General features: G+C 36.1%; 2 protein-coding genes across 5 annotated transcripts in view; one reads left to right on the forward strand and one right to left on the reverse strand.

The window, feature by feature from the left end:
• The window catches only part of LOC109846496 (polyadenylate-binding protein 3-like), an 11873-nt gene extending 8988 nt beyond the window's left edge, over positions 1-2885 (forward strand). The window contains exons 5-7 of the mRNA XM_020415757.1: positions 1-9; positions 1455-1701; positions 2375-2885. The exon at positions 1-9 is cut by the window's left edge and continues 272 nt beyond it. Coding sequence (XP_020271346.1) covers positions 1-9; positions 1455-1701; positions 2375-2581 — 463 coding nt within the window. The 3' untranslated portion in view covers positions 2582-2885. The remainder of the gene's footprint in view (positions 10-1454; positions 1702-2374) is intronic.
• LOC109844268 (translation factor GUF1 homolog, mitochondrial) overlaps positions 3191-15736 on the reverse strand; it is a 23275-nt gene continuing 10729 nt past the window's right edge. The window contains exons 9-13 of one of the 4 annotated variants that reach the window (XR_002247959.1): positions 7965-8156; positions 7819-7878; positions 4757-4932; positions 4298-4428; positions 3191-3563 (exon numbers count right to left, since the gene is read on the reverse strand). Coding sequence is in view for 3 of the 4 variants with exons in the window: in XM_020413233.1 (XP_020268822.1) it covers positions 4767-4932; positions 7819-7878; positions 7965-8156 (418 nt within the window). In the remaining variant the exon portion in view is untranslated. Of the gene's footprint in view, positions 3564-4297; positions 4429-4756; positions 4933-7818; positions 7879-7964; positions 8157-9559; positions 11313-15736 lie in introns of those variants that run through there. The other 3 variants (XM_020413234.1, XM_020413233.1, XM_020413235.1) reach the window with 3 other exon arrangements.

Raw genomic sequence — 15736 nt, forward strand, 5'->3', positions numbered from 1 at the left:
CAGCAGCCACAGGTATAATAAACTCTGTGCGGGCTGTTCCTGCCTTATAAGTGTACTATAATCTCATGCAAAGGTTTTAACCTCTCTAAATTTGTGTTTGTATGTGTGTGTGTGTGTGGCGCATGCAGTATGCAAACTAACATAGGTGCGTGTGTGAGCTTGTGCATAGGGGTGGAAATGAACCAAATAATTAACAAATAGTTCGATAATTGTTCGAATAACTATTCGGTCATATTCGATTCGGTAGTTCATTTACCACTAAACAAATATTTTTTAGTATTTGAGTTTAATAACGAATAGAATTTAGCCAGATGTATATTCGATTCGTTTGTCTATTAAATATTCGTTTAAAATTTGATCACACCTTATTATTTGTAGTATTGCACATATAATGTCATATTTTTAACTCACTTTTCATTTCTACTTAAATTTTATATACTGATTTTAAGACTTAAAATCTGTTTTCTTATTAAATTTTTGATTTAAATATATACATCATATATTATAAAGAAATATTTTTTATTTATGAATTTTAATATTATTAGAAAATCAAAACTTTTTAGCAGAATAAATATACTTTGATATTCGATAAGTATTCGTAAATATTCATGAATATTTATCAAATACCAAGTATTCGAGTTCAAATTCGAAAAACTAGATATATGAATATTAGAGTACGCATTCGAATTTGATAATTTTAAACAAATACAAATACGAACACCTTAGTATTCGATTCGATTCGATCGTTTACCACCCCTATGCATGTGGTTATGGGCAGGGGCGGATTCAAAGCCAAGCAATGCACCCTTAAACGTTATATACATTGCATGTAAACCCGCCCCCCTCCCCCCCCCAACCCCCCAACCCCCCTAAATTTTCAAAATTGCACCCTCAAGCCCGATCAACTCTAAAACATTAAAGAAATTAATAAACAATTTCAATTAGACAATTGAAAAGTAAAAGCCCATTTATATTGTTCAACAATAAAGTATACTATTAAGTACATTCACATTAAGATAATATGTTTATAATATTTAATTTTTCATTTAATGTAAATAGACGCTCATCCCCCCCCCCCCCCAAAAAAAAAAAAAATTAAAATAAAAATAAAATTTTTCTGGACCCGCGACTGCCTATGGGTGTTGGCATGGGAGTGGGTGTCATGAGGTGTTTGTGTGGGTATATTTGTGCGTTGGTCGCAACTTGTGCACGAACATGTATGATCTTTTGTAAGATAGATCTAAAAAGAATATTTTTCTTGATCTTTGTAGTCTCTTTGACCTTATCATTCCACTAATGAAGATCATTTTGTTTGGAATCTGCTGTCTTTCTAGAGACTATTATTTTCCATGTGATGTGCTCACTTTCTTTGTTTTTTATTTGTATAATCTTATTCAACCGTTTTCATATTGATTTTATATACTTGTTGTTGTAGTTAATTTTGGGTTTTTCTGATTCCATATCTTCACAATGCAGTTGATGCAGCGTAACCCTAATCAGGGCTTCAGATACATGCAAAATCCTCGTAACAGTGTGGACCCAGCCATGATGCCTCAGGGTCTAATGGGTCCGATGGTGCCAGTGCCGCTTGAAGCTAATAGCATGCAGGTTTCTCCGATGGAAGTACCTCGTTCTCCATCAATCCCGATATCAGCTCTTGCTTCTGCATTAGCTTCTGCCCCTCCTGAGCAACAACGAATGGTATGAACGTCTGACTCCTTTACATTATGGTTAAATTTGTTATTATTACTCGGATGTGGATACTAAATATCTGTATCTGATAGGATATCAATAAGGATAAATATAGCTCTTTTAATTATTGTTAGGGAACAGATGAGGATAAAGATACATGTAAAATATCTAAATCTGTATGCGAAATTGTTTATTGCTCATACAAAGTAAAGTTGTTTTGACTTGAAATTTAATTGATTTGAGAAATAAATGGATTTGAGACCAATTTTCATGATCCAGAAATCTAACCTTACCTTCTGGATATGTCAAATTGCATGTTCGACTCTAATTTGAGAAATTTTGTTTTTTCCATACAGCTTTTGTATCACATTAGCTATATACATTTTTCTATCTTATCCTTTGTCATCATATCCGCTTTTGTCCGCTTATGTTTCCTCTTTACCCGATCATTGTCCATATTTGATATTTGATTTTGGCTTGTATGAACTTGTGCGTTTTCCTTATCGAACCATATTCATATCGTATCTGTTTATGCGAAGCGAATACATATATGATAAGTATTTCATATCCAACCCATCTCCACCTCAAGTTCCAAGTTCTGAATGATAATAATTTACCTGTTTTCTTCCATACTCACAATCACACGCACATACATTTATTAACTTTATCTTATGGCTTTCAGATGCTAGGTGAGCAATTATACCCACTGGTTCAACAGTTAGAGCAAGAAAATGCTGGCAAAGTGACTGGAATGCTGCTCGAAATGGATCAGACCGAAGTTCTGCACCTCATTGAATCTCCAGATTCCCTGCAAAAGAAAGTCGGGGAGGCCATGGGAGTTCTTAGAGATGCTGCAACTCAGCTTGGCTCCCTATCATTGAATGATTGAGACCCATATTTATCTGTAATTTGTGGTTAGTTCTTCACATGACTTCTGCCGTTTGTTTTGGGGGACCGTTGCACGAGTGAGTGATATTTTTTGGACAGTTGCTGTTTAAGGAAGGCATCCGAGCCTGCCTGTTGCCAAAGTGTTTTTTTGTGAGATTTGGCATGTTATAGAGTTTTAGAGCATAAATATTTCGGGTTTCTTTTACGTCTAATTTGGGTCTTGTCTAATTATCATGAGTGTACCAGAAGATATTTCAATTATATGCGTGGTTGCTTAAAAGTTTACCAAGTTTGGGTTACCTGCAGACGCATGCGTACTACAATAAATTAGTCACTTATTATTGATGAACATTTTTATTGGCATTTCGACCACATTTCCGAACAGAATTATCTTGTCTTTTACCTATACATGTCCTACGATAAATAGACGTCTATAAGAAGTTTTTTTTAGGTTACTTCGCAACGCGTTGATGTCACATGGTCAGACGTATAAATATAGTGAAGGGATAGTTTGAACATCAGGAGTACTAAATAGTTAATTGACCGTTTTAAAACTTTCCAAAATACCGTTATTTGGCAAGACGTTTATGCACAATATAACCAAAAAAAATTTAACTCCATAAAAACATGTATGTGGTGGCGCTTTATTTGACGGAGGTTTTTGCAAACAGCCCTGCTTGCTCAAGAAAATGATACGCAGTAATACAAACATTACATATTTTGGCGAACAGGTACAAAAATGTTACATGCCGCAATGCGCCTGCATGTATGCATAACCGTTATGGGGCTCCGTAACCAGTTTCCTCCATATCCTCCGAATTGGAAGCAAAAAGTTAGCAGAAATCTTTTTCTTTCCTTTTTTATAATTCTTCAAAGTATTTGTAGATGGTTTCACTCCTCTTGTTATGGGTCATCATATGCTTCTTCTGGGTAACATAATCTGCTGATCACTGGACCGAAAGAAATCGACTCCTCCTCAGTATCTGAAATTGAAAAGTACTTGGTAGTAAGACAAGTATGATCATGAGAAATCCAGGCCTTAACTATACTGGTGTTAGAACTTCATAGTGAATGATACAGGGATCTAAATGACTACAAGTTTGACATGGAGTTGAGCTACTATTGCTAGCATCTAAGATGTGGATATTATGAATCCAAATTTAAAATTTGGAACCAGATTGAAAATCCGTACCAGTGAATGTGATTTACAACACATTAACTCTTTTAGAAATAAAGTCTCAGATGATCTCAACGTTTTTTAATCTTAGCATCTTATTTTGTCAAAATCATATTTTCAGAATTTTCAATACTAGAATCCCCCCCCCCCCCCAAAAAAAAAAAAAAAACATTATTAAAAAGATGTCGAAACTATTAGAAATTGAGTCTCAAGCAATCCACGTGCCTCCAAGGGGATAGATTTTCAATTCAGAAATCCAAATCTTTAATTTGGATGTATGATATCCACATTTGGATACACTAATAGTAGCCTAGCTCAGTTCTATTGTATTTGTACTTATATGTTTCAATCTGGTCAATATCAATAAACAGGTAATTACTTCTGAACAAAGGCATTCTAGTCTCAATGTATATAAATACCTCCAAAATACTAGGTTCTTGTTCTTTTTTGTGCTTGGCGCATATTTACTTGTGCGGTGTGCTTAAAGATCACTTGATGTTATTACATACGACTGGTATCAGCAAGATAATCAGAGTTCACCTAGAATTAAATCATGCTTGTTGGATGTGAATCAATGCAAGAGATAATCATCAACTTGCATGGGCTTTATATTCTCCTTACTTTCATAGAATTGGAAGAGCAGCCTACAATCAATCATGGTATTTTTCAAGCTGCAAAAAAAAAAAAAAAAACAAAAAGCAAAAATGTCCTGACAATCGATATTTGTGGTCTAGTATTGAAAAGTTGCAAACTAATATTATAAGTTTTGTGTGCAACCAAATAGGGCAATGCCACAGTGATAAGTATCTCTAATGAGGCCTTGCTACTGAGCAGTTTTCTCGAATGCGTAATGCTAAATAAAAATAGTGAAACAGAAAAGAGGTTTATGTTCTCAGAAATAAGAGCAGTAATAGCACTACACCACTTTAGCTTATCCTTGCAAAATAAAAGAAAGAATCAAATCCTTATCAATCAACAGATATAGGTTTTAAAACTTACCCATATACCCTTACGAGATTTTCAGAATCTGATGAAATGCTTCTTGTGGTATATCAACAGATCCAACGCGCTTCATGCGTTTCTTTCCTTCCTTCTGCTTCTCTAAAAGTTTTTTCTTTCTAGTAACATCCCCCCCATAACATTTTGCCAGGACATTTTTTCTCATTGCTGAAATACTGACAAGGAAAAAATAATAATTTGATGAATAATGAAACTGAACATGATACAATAAATGAGAATATAAGGAAATAACTAAGATAGGCAGTGGTTTTTAAGGGACAAGAAATACATTGTTACCTACTTCCTTAAACAACAGTTCGTAATTTTCGTGCTTAGATGAGTTTAAACTGCACATCCAATAGGTAAACCATGGCGTCACTATTATGGGTTTCATGGCACTATACTATTTTACCAAGTGATATCTTGAGAGGGAAGTTGCAACCAACAAATAGAAGGTTGCCTACCAGAGAATAAATTATATTAAACCTTTCTTGAAGCTAAATCAACTCAAATCTAACTCCAATCTGATGATCATGACAAATATCGTATTCTGAAATTGGAGAAGGTGTTGGTGACTCAATCTCCATGTGATTCTAATCCACTGGGTTTGAGACTTAAATCATACTTTTCCTATGTGATTCTTTTATTGTCTGCAACCTAAAGATTACATCCTTTACATACAGTTTCATGCCCTTTTGACTTGGTTAGCCAGTAATGTGTGTAAATAATTACGAATCAAATTGGCACATAAATTTACGACTTCACCAAAGTAGCTAAAGTCCAAGTTCATCCTATCATAGTGATGTAAAAAGCTGTAGTTGTGCTAATGCACCCATTTAGCAATGTCAACTTGCATTATTACTTGATAACAATAAACTAAGAAACAAATACATATGTAAGGTAAACACAGTCTCAGCAAGAATTTATTTCAACAGAGGATTACTAATTACTTCAGCTAGCAAGTTGAAACTGAGCACAAGGTTGTGGCACCTGCCAAAATGAGTAAGAAGATTTTTGTCTCAGCAATAAAAGGAATTCCCGTGGTATCCTTGAGTATTGACATTAATGCTAGCGCTAAGGCCCTTTTTCATTAAAAAGGAATGGTGATTTTATAGAGTACTAATTGCTGGTTTTACAAACTTTGTTATACTACTTTGTGGTTAGAACTATAACTTCTGCGATGAAAACAAATAAATTCAGGCATTCAAAAGAATTTTGCTGGAATAGCAAGAGAAGATGTCAAAGGTCATCCCAGTCCCCATTATGCCCTTTTGACTTGGTTAGCCAGTAATGTGTGTAAATAATTACAAATCAAATTGGCACATAAATGTACGACTTCACCAAAGTAGCTAAAGTCCAAGTTCATCCTATCATAGTGATGTAAAAATCTTTAGTTGTGCTAGTGCACCCATATACCAATGTCAATTTGCATTATTACTTGATAACAATAAACTAAGAAACAAATACATATGTAAGGTAAACACAGTCTCAGCAAGAATTTATTTCAACAGAGGATTACTATTTACTTCAGCTAGCAGGTTGAAACTGAACGCAAGGTTGTGGCACCTGCCAACATGAGTATGAAGATTTTTGTCTCAGCAATAAAAGGAATTCCCTTGGTATCCTTGAGTATTGACATTAATGCTAGCGCTAGGGCCCTTTTTCATTAAAAAGGAATGGTGATTTTATCGAGTACTAGTAATTGTTGGTTTTACAAACTTTGTTATACTACTTTGTGGTTAGAACTATAATTTCTGCGATGAAAACCAAGGTTTTAAATGTTGGCCGACATGTCGGTTTGAGGGCTTGAGCGACACGACATGAGCGTTTTTAACTCGTATGTCGATTTTCAGGGCCAAATCGGAAATATCGGGGTCATATCGGGCATATCAGCCGATTTTCCAGCCTTGAAAAATCGGCCAATATGACCCCTTTTTTAAATCTGTTTTTTGTTATCGGGTTTGAGTTTAGTGATAAAAACCCAAACCTGTTTGACCCGTTCTCATATTTAAGGGTTTCTTATAAACCCGATAGAAAGAAAAAAAAATTAGGGCTACAACGAACTTGGGAACCGATCACTCCTTTTGTGAACGACGACGACCTTCCCCCACCTCCATCTCAGACCCCCATCGTTCATCTCCCGTTGCGCCCCAAAATCTGAACCCCAACCGAACCCGAGGGCGGCAAGGTGATCGGTGACTCATCCGAAGGACCCCGAACATACGAAGAATAAGAGCACCAACACTGCCTCCCTGCGAGGAATCCACCCATCGCAGGCGCTGCCTCTAGAATTTATAAAGTATGCTTATATTGAATTTAGGAATGCTTAAATTACATTTAGGACATGATATTATACATATGTGCACCACCCGATATGGCAATCCGATATTTAGTCTATGTCCCCCGATATATCCCCGATTTTCGCTATCCGACATGGATTTCAGCCGTCCGACATGAACCCAACATCCAACATTTAAAACCTTGACGAAAACAAATAAATTCAAGCATTCAAAAGAATTATGCTGGGATTAACGAGAGAAGATGTCAAAGGTCATTCTAGTCCCCATTATGCTACAAAATGTAGGACATTTTACTTTAGGTGCTACAATATTTTGGAAGTTTGATTTTTGGACTTGACATATAGACTCCATGTCATGCTACAACTTAGTAAAGAATACCATTTCGGGATGAGCAACCTAATCGCTTAAATTTCCTTGCTTATGTTAAATAAATATGTTGAAAATATGCACATATTGCTCTTTAAATTTCAGCTTTTGGGTTTCCTAGCTGTTTTCTAGCACAGTGTGGTTAAGCATATTATCTGTCACTCAGTTCATTTAAATCCTACTAATGTGTAATCGGACATGTAGAATTATTTACCAAAAGTTCAATGGGCGATAAGTAGGCCTATCTGCATTAGTTCTATATGTATAAACATGCATTAGCAGTTCTTGAATAGCTCTATGAGAAACACAAATATGCATGGGAAAAAGCGTGGTAGGTCTCCATAAGATAAATATTTCACTAAACCCAGGAAAGTAGTTGTTGTATGGGTTGCATACCTCTCCCTTGCAATAACCTTCGAACCAATTGCAGCTTGTATCGTTATCTCAAACATTTGCCTATCAATTCATATCAAAATGAGTAATAAAAAAACAAAATGATTACTGAAAGTATATGTGAGATCTGAACTAAAAGCTGAGAATACCTGTCTATGAACTCTTTTAGCTTTTCAACCAACTGGCGTCCAATCCTTTGTGCGTTCAAATTGTGGACAATAGATGCCAATGCATCAACGGGTTGGCCGTTGAGGAGGACATCAAGTTTCACCAAATCTGATTTTTGATACCTGCAAGCACACCGTCGCCATAAAATAACTTCCATTAAGCCTGCACAAAACCTAAAAGAATACAAGAATCAGAAAAGGCATAATCCACTACAAAGAAAAGTAACCTAGGGTGACTTGAGGCACGAAACATGGTCCCTGTAGGGGAAAAAGGTTCCAAATGGCAGTGTTATAAGGAATCAGAAAATAATGTGCCTTAGAAGTACACACAACCTACTCGAGCGCCAACCATGCCAACTCTTGGATACCAAGGTTACATCCTCATAGCCAAGCTATTTCAGAAGCATCTCCAACACATTCCAGTGTTTCGGAGGTCTTCTACTCTTTCATTTTGTCCTTTTATGCAATCAGATGATTTCTTCTTATAAATATTTTTTCTACAAAACATTAGCAATCCTGAATTCTCAGATTTTATGAACCAGTAGCCTTCCTGTTCTTCTGTTTCAGCTGCTCTCAATCTTATGTTTTCCTCATAAATTTACATATTCCCCTCCCTCTTTATCATCTACAGTAGAAAGTGGAATTCCACTTATTGTAGGTATTTGTGCCTCTTACACACCTAATCTCGGCCATATGTGCTTCCCTCTGTCAACTGCTGGTCAATTCTCAGGGACCTACATTTTGGATGGTGAAAGATCAAACTTAAGACCTAGAAGGAACCGATTCCTTGGCCGTCTCTATCCCGGAGTTCTTTTCTCCTATTAGAAACTAGAAATATAGTATTTAGATCCACCTCCATGGATCATGACCACTCCATAAGTACAATATTGCTTAGCAGATAGCATACAGCTATTTTCTAAGATATCCTATCTTCATAATCTACTTATATATGACCAGATCTAAGGCTGATCAGTTAGTCAGACAATTAAGAGCAAGTTAAAAGCGAGTTTTGAAGCATCAGTTGTTATCAGTATACATTGGCCATATCATGCTGGATTCCAAGCATAGACTTGACCATCCAAAAGTCGTCTTATATGACGATACCATCGATTATCCGCAATAACAACTTCTATATAAGGATATAAAGGGGTTGGGTTAACCCAAACTCAACTCGTGTAAAAAAATGGGGCTGGGTTGGACATGGGTTGAGAAGCTTGGGTTGGATTTTTTTTAATGGATTGGGTTAAGCTAACTTTTGGGGGTAGTTAGTTAAATACCTCAAATGCTATTACAATCAAGGTTTTGAATAGCGGATGTCGGGTTCATGTCGGATGACTGAAATCCATATCGGATAGCGGAAATCGGGGATATATCGAGGGACATTGACTAAATATCGGATTGCTATATCGGGTAGTGTGCATATGTATAATATCATGTCCTAAATATAATCTAAGCATTCATAAATTCAATATAAGCATACTTTATAAATTCTATAGACTAAACATATAAAAAAGTAAATAATATATGGATTTGGGTTCATAAATTCTTTCTATCGGGTTCATAAGGAACCCTTAAACATGAGAACGAGTCAAACGGGTTTGGGTATTTATCACTAAACTCAAATCCGATAACAAAAAACAGATCTTAAATAAAAGTACCATATCGGTCGATTTTTCAAAGCTAAAAAATAGGCCGATATGCCCAATATGACCCTGGTATTTCCAATTTGGCCCTGAAAACCGATATACGAGTTGAAAACGTCCATGTCGTGTCGGTCAAGCCCTCAAACCGACATGTCGGGCATGTCGGCCGATATTTAAAACCTTGATTACAATATCATACAATCGTATACGTTAGTACTTTGATTCAACCAAAGCCCTCTTTGTCCATCTTCCCACGTTCACCTCTCTTCTTCCAAAGTAAAAAAATGAATCGTCAGGTAGATGAATTAAGATATTTATATGTTATGTAAGTAATGAAAGTTAAATTGTTTTCTAAGATTTGTGGTATTTGTATTAGTAATATTTTGATAAAAACCCTTAATTGTTTTAGGCAATTTTGTACCTACAATTGTATTGTTTAAATTGTTGAATGTTTGCAATTTGCTTAAAGAGTTCTTGAATTTCAAGATAGTTATGACAAATCTAACCAACCAACCTGATCTGAACATGCTGGAAGCATGTGGGAAATTTCAGGTTAATTTTAGGTCGGATTGGGTTTTGTTTGTTAGCTATGAAGCAATGTTTTAAATATCGACTGACATGTCAGCTGATATATCGGATTGAGGGGTCGAGCAACACGAATCGGTCTATTTTGAGTTGTATATCAGTTTTTAGGAGGAAATCGGAGATATCGGGGAAATATCGGTCATGTCGGTTGATTTTTCACCTTTAAAAAATCGGCCGAAATCCCCAGATTTCGGTTTAAAGCTTCGTTGGCTTATTGGGTTTGGGTTTTGTCACTTTGTGACGAAAACCCATACCCATTCGACCTGTGTTGAACTTGAGGGACTTTTTGCGAACCCAAACCCAGTACTCGATAGAAAGAAAGAAAAAAGCAAAAAGCTAGAGCTACAGGACAGCGACTGGAAACTTGGGAAGAGAACAGCCGCCTTCATTTTCTTCGTCTCTCACTCGCCGACGCTGTCGCCTTTGACCTGTGTTGAACCTGAGGCTTCGGCCGCCTTCAACAACCTTCGAAGTTCTTGCTTCAGCCACCTTTGACTGCCTTCAAAGTTCTTGCTTCCTGAGGCTTCAGCCGTCAGGTATGTCAGAAAAGTTCTTGCTTCGAAGTTCCGACATCAAGATTTCTTTTTCTCGTCTGATTCTCTCTCTCTCTCTCTCTCTCTTTGGGGTTCCGGCATCGTTTCTCTTCTATTTCTTGATGTTTATTATTGCCATCAAGATTTTACTGTTGATTTCATCTTGTTTATCTTATTCACTGTTTCCCCTTGTTTTTACTATTTTTTGGTTACATCACATATTCAAATAGCTTCATGCTTTTTGTTGTTGTAAAGTATTCATTTATAAAATTCAATGTTTGTCAATAGAGGGAAACAGTGAATAATCACAGAGGGAAGAAAATTCTAGTTTTATCTGTTTGGAGGTGGTGATTCTTTACTTTTTGATGATTACATTAATCCTAATTATACTCTAGATGATTACGAGTTGTATAGTGATCGAACTCTGTGGATAAATTTTTTTCTGTTTGCACTTTGTAGATTCAGTTTGCACTTTGCAGATTCAGTTTGTGTGACTGCTGAGTGGTGTCTGCTAAGTAAGATGACTTGTTTCTCAAAATCAGGTAAGCCTCCCTCTTGAATCTTTTCCCCTGTAAAAAAAAATTAATTTTTTGTTAGTAATTGAATTACAAATATGCTGTCGAAATCCATATTTGTTGTCTTGTTATTTATTGTAGAATCATGTCGTCTGAAGGACAAGGATCTACTAGACCATCAATAACATCAAAACAGGACGGTAAAGATCCATGTTGGCAATATGGGGAGAGAGTTGGTTCCGATACAAGTAAAATTAAATGCAAATATTACACTCAAATTCTCAATGGCGGGATTAGCCTATTCAAACAACACTTAGCCGGAAAGAGGGGAAATTGCGCGCCGTGTGTGAAAGTACCCGATGATGTGAAGGCGAAAGTTTCTGAAATTTTAGACAATGCAAAGAAGAGTAAGGATGAGAAGGAGATGATAATGCATAATTTGTTGAGGGAGGTGCATATTGGGGAGGATGAGGAGGAGCATAACTCCATCTCATTAAGCAGTCAAAGAAGCTCATCATCCTCCCACAAGGTGATTGGACCAATGAACTCCTTCGCCGCTCATTCTCCCGAAGAGATTGCCCAAATAGTAGAAAAAGGAAAACAACCAATGATGGACAGCGATGCTTCCCTCTTTCCATTTCATACCGTCACGCTTCCCTATTTCCATCAAAGGCTACAAGCTATTGGCTTGTTTGGAAGTAATTTGTAAGCTCCATCCATGTATGAACTGAGTGAGACATGTTTGCAAAAAGAAGTTGAAGAGACAAAAGAAATTGTTAAAAATTTTAAAAGGACTTGTGTTGTCAATAGTTGCTCGTTAATGACCGATGCATGGAGTGATTAGAAGTCTAGAAGCATCATGAACATAGTTGCACATTCTGCTGGGATAGCTTGTTTTTTGCCATCACATGATGCATCGGCCGATAAGCACGATGCTAAGTATATCTGTGATTTTGTAGACAATGCTATTGATCAGATAGGGGAGGCAAATGTGATACAGATAGTCACTGATGGAGCTTCAAACAATATGACGGCTTCTAAGTTGTTGATTGAGAATAGGCCAAATATATTTTGGACTACTTGAGTACTTGTGCTGCACACACAATGAACTTGATGTTGTGTGATATAGCTAAGCTAAAACTCATTCGTAATGCCATTTTAATGGGGAGGAGTGTATCAGTGTTCATATATAATCACACTAAACCTCTTCAATTATTTAGGGAGTTCACTATGGGTGATCTTGTGAGACCTGAAGTTACGAGGTTTGCTATGACGTTCCTTTCTCTACAGTCATTAAGAGATCATAAGAAAGAGATGAGGCAAATGTTTATCTCTTACCAATGGACAGATTGTAGCCTTTCAAGAACATCAGTGGGCAAAAATGTATATTTTCAATTAAATTTTTTAATTGCATTCATTTTATTCATTTGACCATTTATATTTCATTGATTGGATTTATTTGTATGTTTGTAGGTTGCGGAGATAATTGCTAGCAATAAGTTTTGGGATAATATAGACTTTACTCTCAAAGTATTCACCCCTCTAGTGAAGATTCTTCGAAGAGCGGATGGTGATAAAATCGGTTCGATGAGATTTATATATAGGGACATGTTGGTGGCTATGTAAGAGTTGAAAGTGGCCTTTGGGAATGATGAGAAGTACAATCCCATTTTGTCCATGATTGAGCCGAGATTAAGAAGAATCTTTGTGAAACGCTACATAAAACGGGTTACTTTTTTAATCTTTTTTACTATTACCCGGCTAACACGGACATTGAAGGTGACGGAAGCTTCATGAATGCTATAGTCAAGTGTGTATAGATTCTTTCCCGATGACCATGCGACTTTCACTTTGTAGATCAAATACCTAATTATCAAGAACACCTAGGGTCATTTGGGGATCAATTTGCGAGACGAAGTGCTACTGGTGATTGTCCGGGTAAATTTATGTTCTCATTCAAATTAATTCATTGACCTCTTTTTTGAATTTATAAGTTACTAAATTTTTTCAATTATGAATTGACTAGTTACTTGGTGGAGGCTTTATGGAAACGATACTCCCGAGTTAAAGAAGATGGCAATGAAGATTTTGGGCTTGACAACTAGTTCTTTGGCTTGTGAAAGAAATTGGAGTACATTTGAGATGGTAATATTATTTCTTAAATTTTAATCATCTTCTAGGCTTGTATTGTAGTATTTGATGATTAGTTTTTTATGCTAATTCATGATTTTCTTTTGTAGATTCATACGAAGAAGAGGAATAGACTAACTCATAAAAAACTTTAATGACTTAGTCTTTGTCAAGTTCAATGCAAAGTTGAAGAACAAGCATACCGTCCTAAATAGATATCCTTTATCTGCCTACGATGATGAGAAAAGAGTCACCGAATGGTTGTCGGGTGAGGAGGAGAATAATAGTGATGATGAAGTATTTCCAGGAGTGTTCAACTTTTAGGCAAGTTGGAGATATTTCGGGAGCTAAACCAAGGAAGAGAAAGAGTGGAAGGTTACAAATGTATAAAAGAAAGAAGAAATCAGGATCAACTTCATCGAAAGGAAAAGAGCCGATATAATAATTGATAGTGAATGTCAATGTTAAAGATACTAGAGCCTAAGATGTTTGACTATTTTTAAATTGTTTAATTATAATAATTGATAAAAATATGTATTAAATTCATATAATTTTTTAAAAAAAGATAGCAATCTTAGTTCCACAATAAATCATGCATACTTAGATACTAAATAGCCAAAATAATAATTAACAATACTAGAGCCTAAGATGTTTTCTTTTTTTATTTTTAATTACAATAATTGATAGTGAATGTCAATGTTATAGAAAGCTTAGATGCCAGACTGATGTCTAGACGGATTTCTTTCTTCATTTAAGTGGTGATCGATGAGGTTTTGCTGAAGGTCGGAGGAGGTAGTGGAGGTTCATATTTGGAGGTTAATGGAGTTTGGAGAACGTGTAGGTTATAACACATAAAATCACAACCAATGCCTGCAGGGTGCAATCCACGTAAACAGACAATGCTCTCCTAAACGTTCGTAAAATCTAGATGGACAGCCTAAATACGGCCTAGACGCTAGTTAGGCGGCCTAGATACCACCTAGGCCTAGGCGTACGTCTAAGCGGACTAGACAGGTTTTTTAAAACAGTGCCCGATATATCCTCGATTTTCGCTATCCGACATGGATTTCAGTCGTCCGACATGAACTCGACATCCGATATTTAAAATCTTGCCATGAAATATGCTTATATTGAATTTAGGAATGCTTAGATTACATTTAGGACATGATATTATACATATGCGCATCACCCGATATGACAATCCGATATTTAGTCTATATCCACCGATATATCCCCGATTTTCGTTATCTGACATGATTTCAGTCGTCCGACATGAACCCGACATCCAATATTTAAAACATTGCCATGAAGTGATCCCCTCAACCCGATTAGACCCAACCCACCATAGAAGTCAAGAACTTAGGGTGCTACAATGAACCATGACCTAGGTTCAATCATCCCAGATACGTGTGGTGCATAACCCGATTCACCAACTCCAGCAACCAGATTTAGAATTCAAACCAGTTAAAATATTAAAAAATATTTTTTTAAAAGAATAAACAACAAAACACGCAAGAAATTAAGCAAATAAAGTATGCGTACCTTATTGTAACATGATTGCCAAGGTTTTTTAACATACCTGATTTCAACTAGCATATTTGTTAAATTTGACTCTTGTAAAACCTCTGACTCCTATATTTAAGAACCGATTCTAAAGCATACCATGCACCCTAGCGTACCGTATGTAAAACCCCGTAAATTTCAAAATATTATTTTAAAATGATAAAATATGAGTTTTATCATGTTTGAAACTATTTTGGGATGAACTAGCATGTTTGAAATCGATTTGAGATCGAATACGTACATATATGTGAGTATCATGTACTGATATATCAAAACAATAAGTTGGATTTTCGTTCTGGTCGGTCGATCGATGGGAACGACCAGTCGACTGATGTATAGTTATCAGTCGACCGATTTTCACAACCAGTCGACCGATGAGCACGAATTCTGGGCTATAGTTTCGGATTGGTTTTTGGCCCAATTGTGTGTGTGTGTGTGTGTGTGTGTATATATATATATATATATATAGAGAGAGAGAGAGAGAGAGAGTGAGAGAGAGAGAGAAATATGGGTATGTTTGGTACCAAGCATAAAATTTGTGCTTGGTAGTGAGGTGGCACAATTCACTTTACTCATTCAAATGGGGAACCACATTCACATGGGTTGAGGAGTGCATAGGGATATGCAACCATTTGAATGAGTGAAAGAGATTATGCCATTGCCACCTTACTACTAAGCACAAATTTTTGTGCTTAGTACCAAGCATACCCATTTTTCTTATATATATATATATATATATATATACTAGTTTTTACACACGTGCAATGCACGTGATTTAATACCAT

This window comes from Asparagus officinalis, chromosome 6 (assembly GCF_001876935.1).
Source record: "Asparagus officinalis chromosome 6, Aspof.V1, whole genome shotgun sequence".
In the NCBI taxonomy this organism is placed as follows: Eukaryota; Viridiplantae; Streptophyta; class Magnoliopsida; order Asparagales; family Asparagaceae; genus Asparagus; species Asparagus officinalis.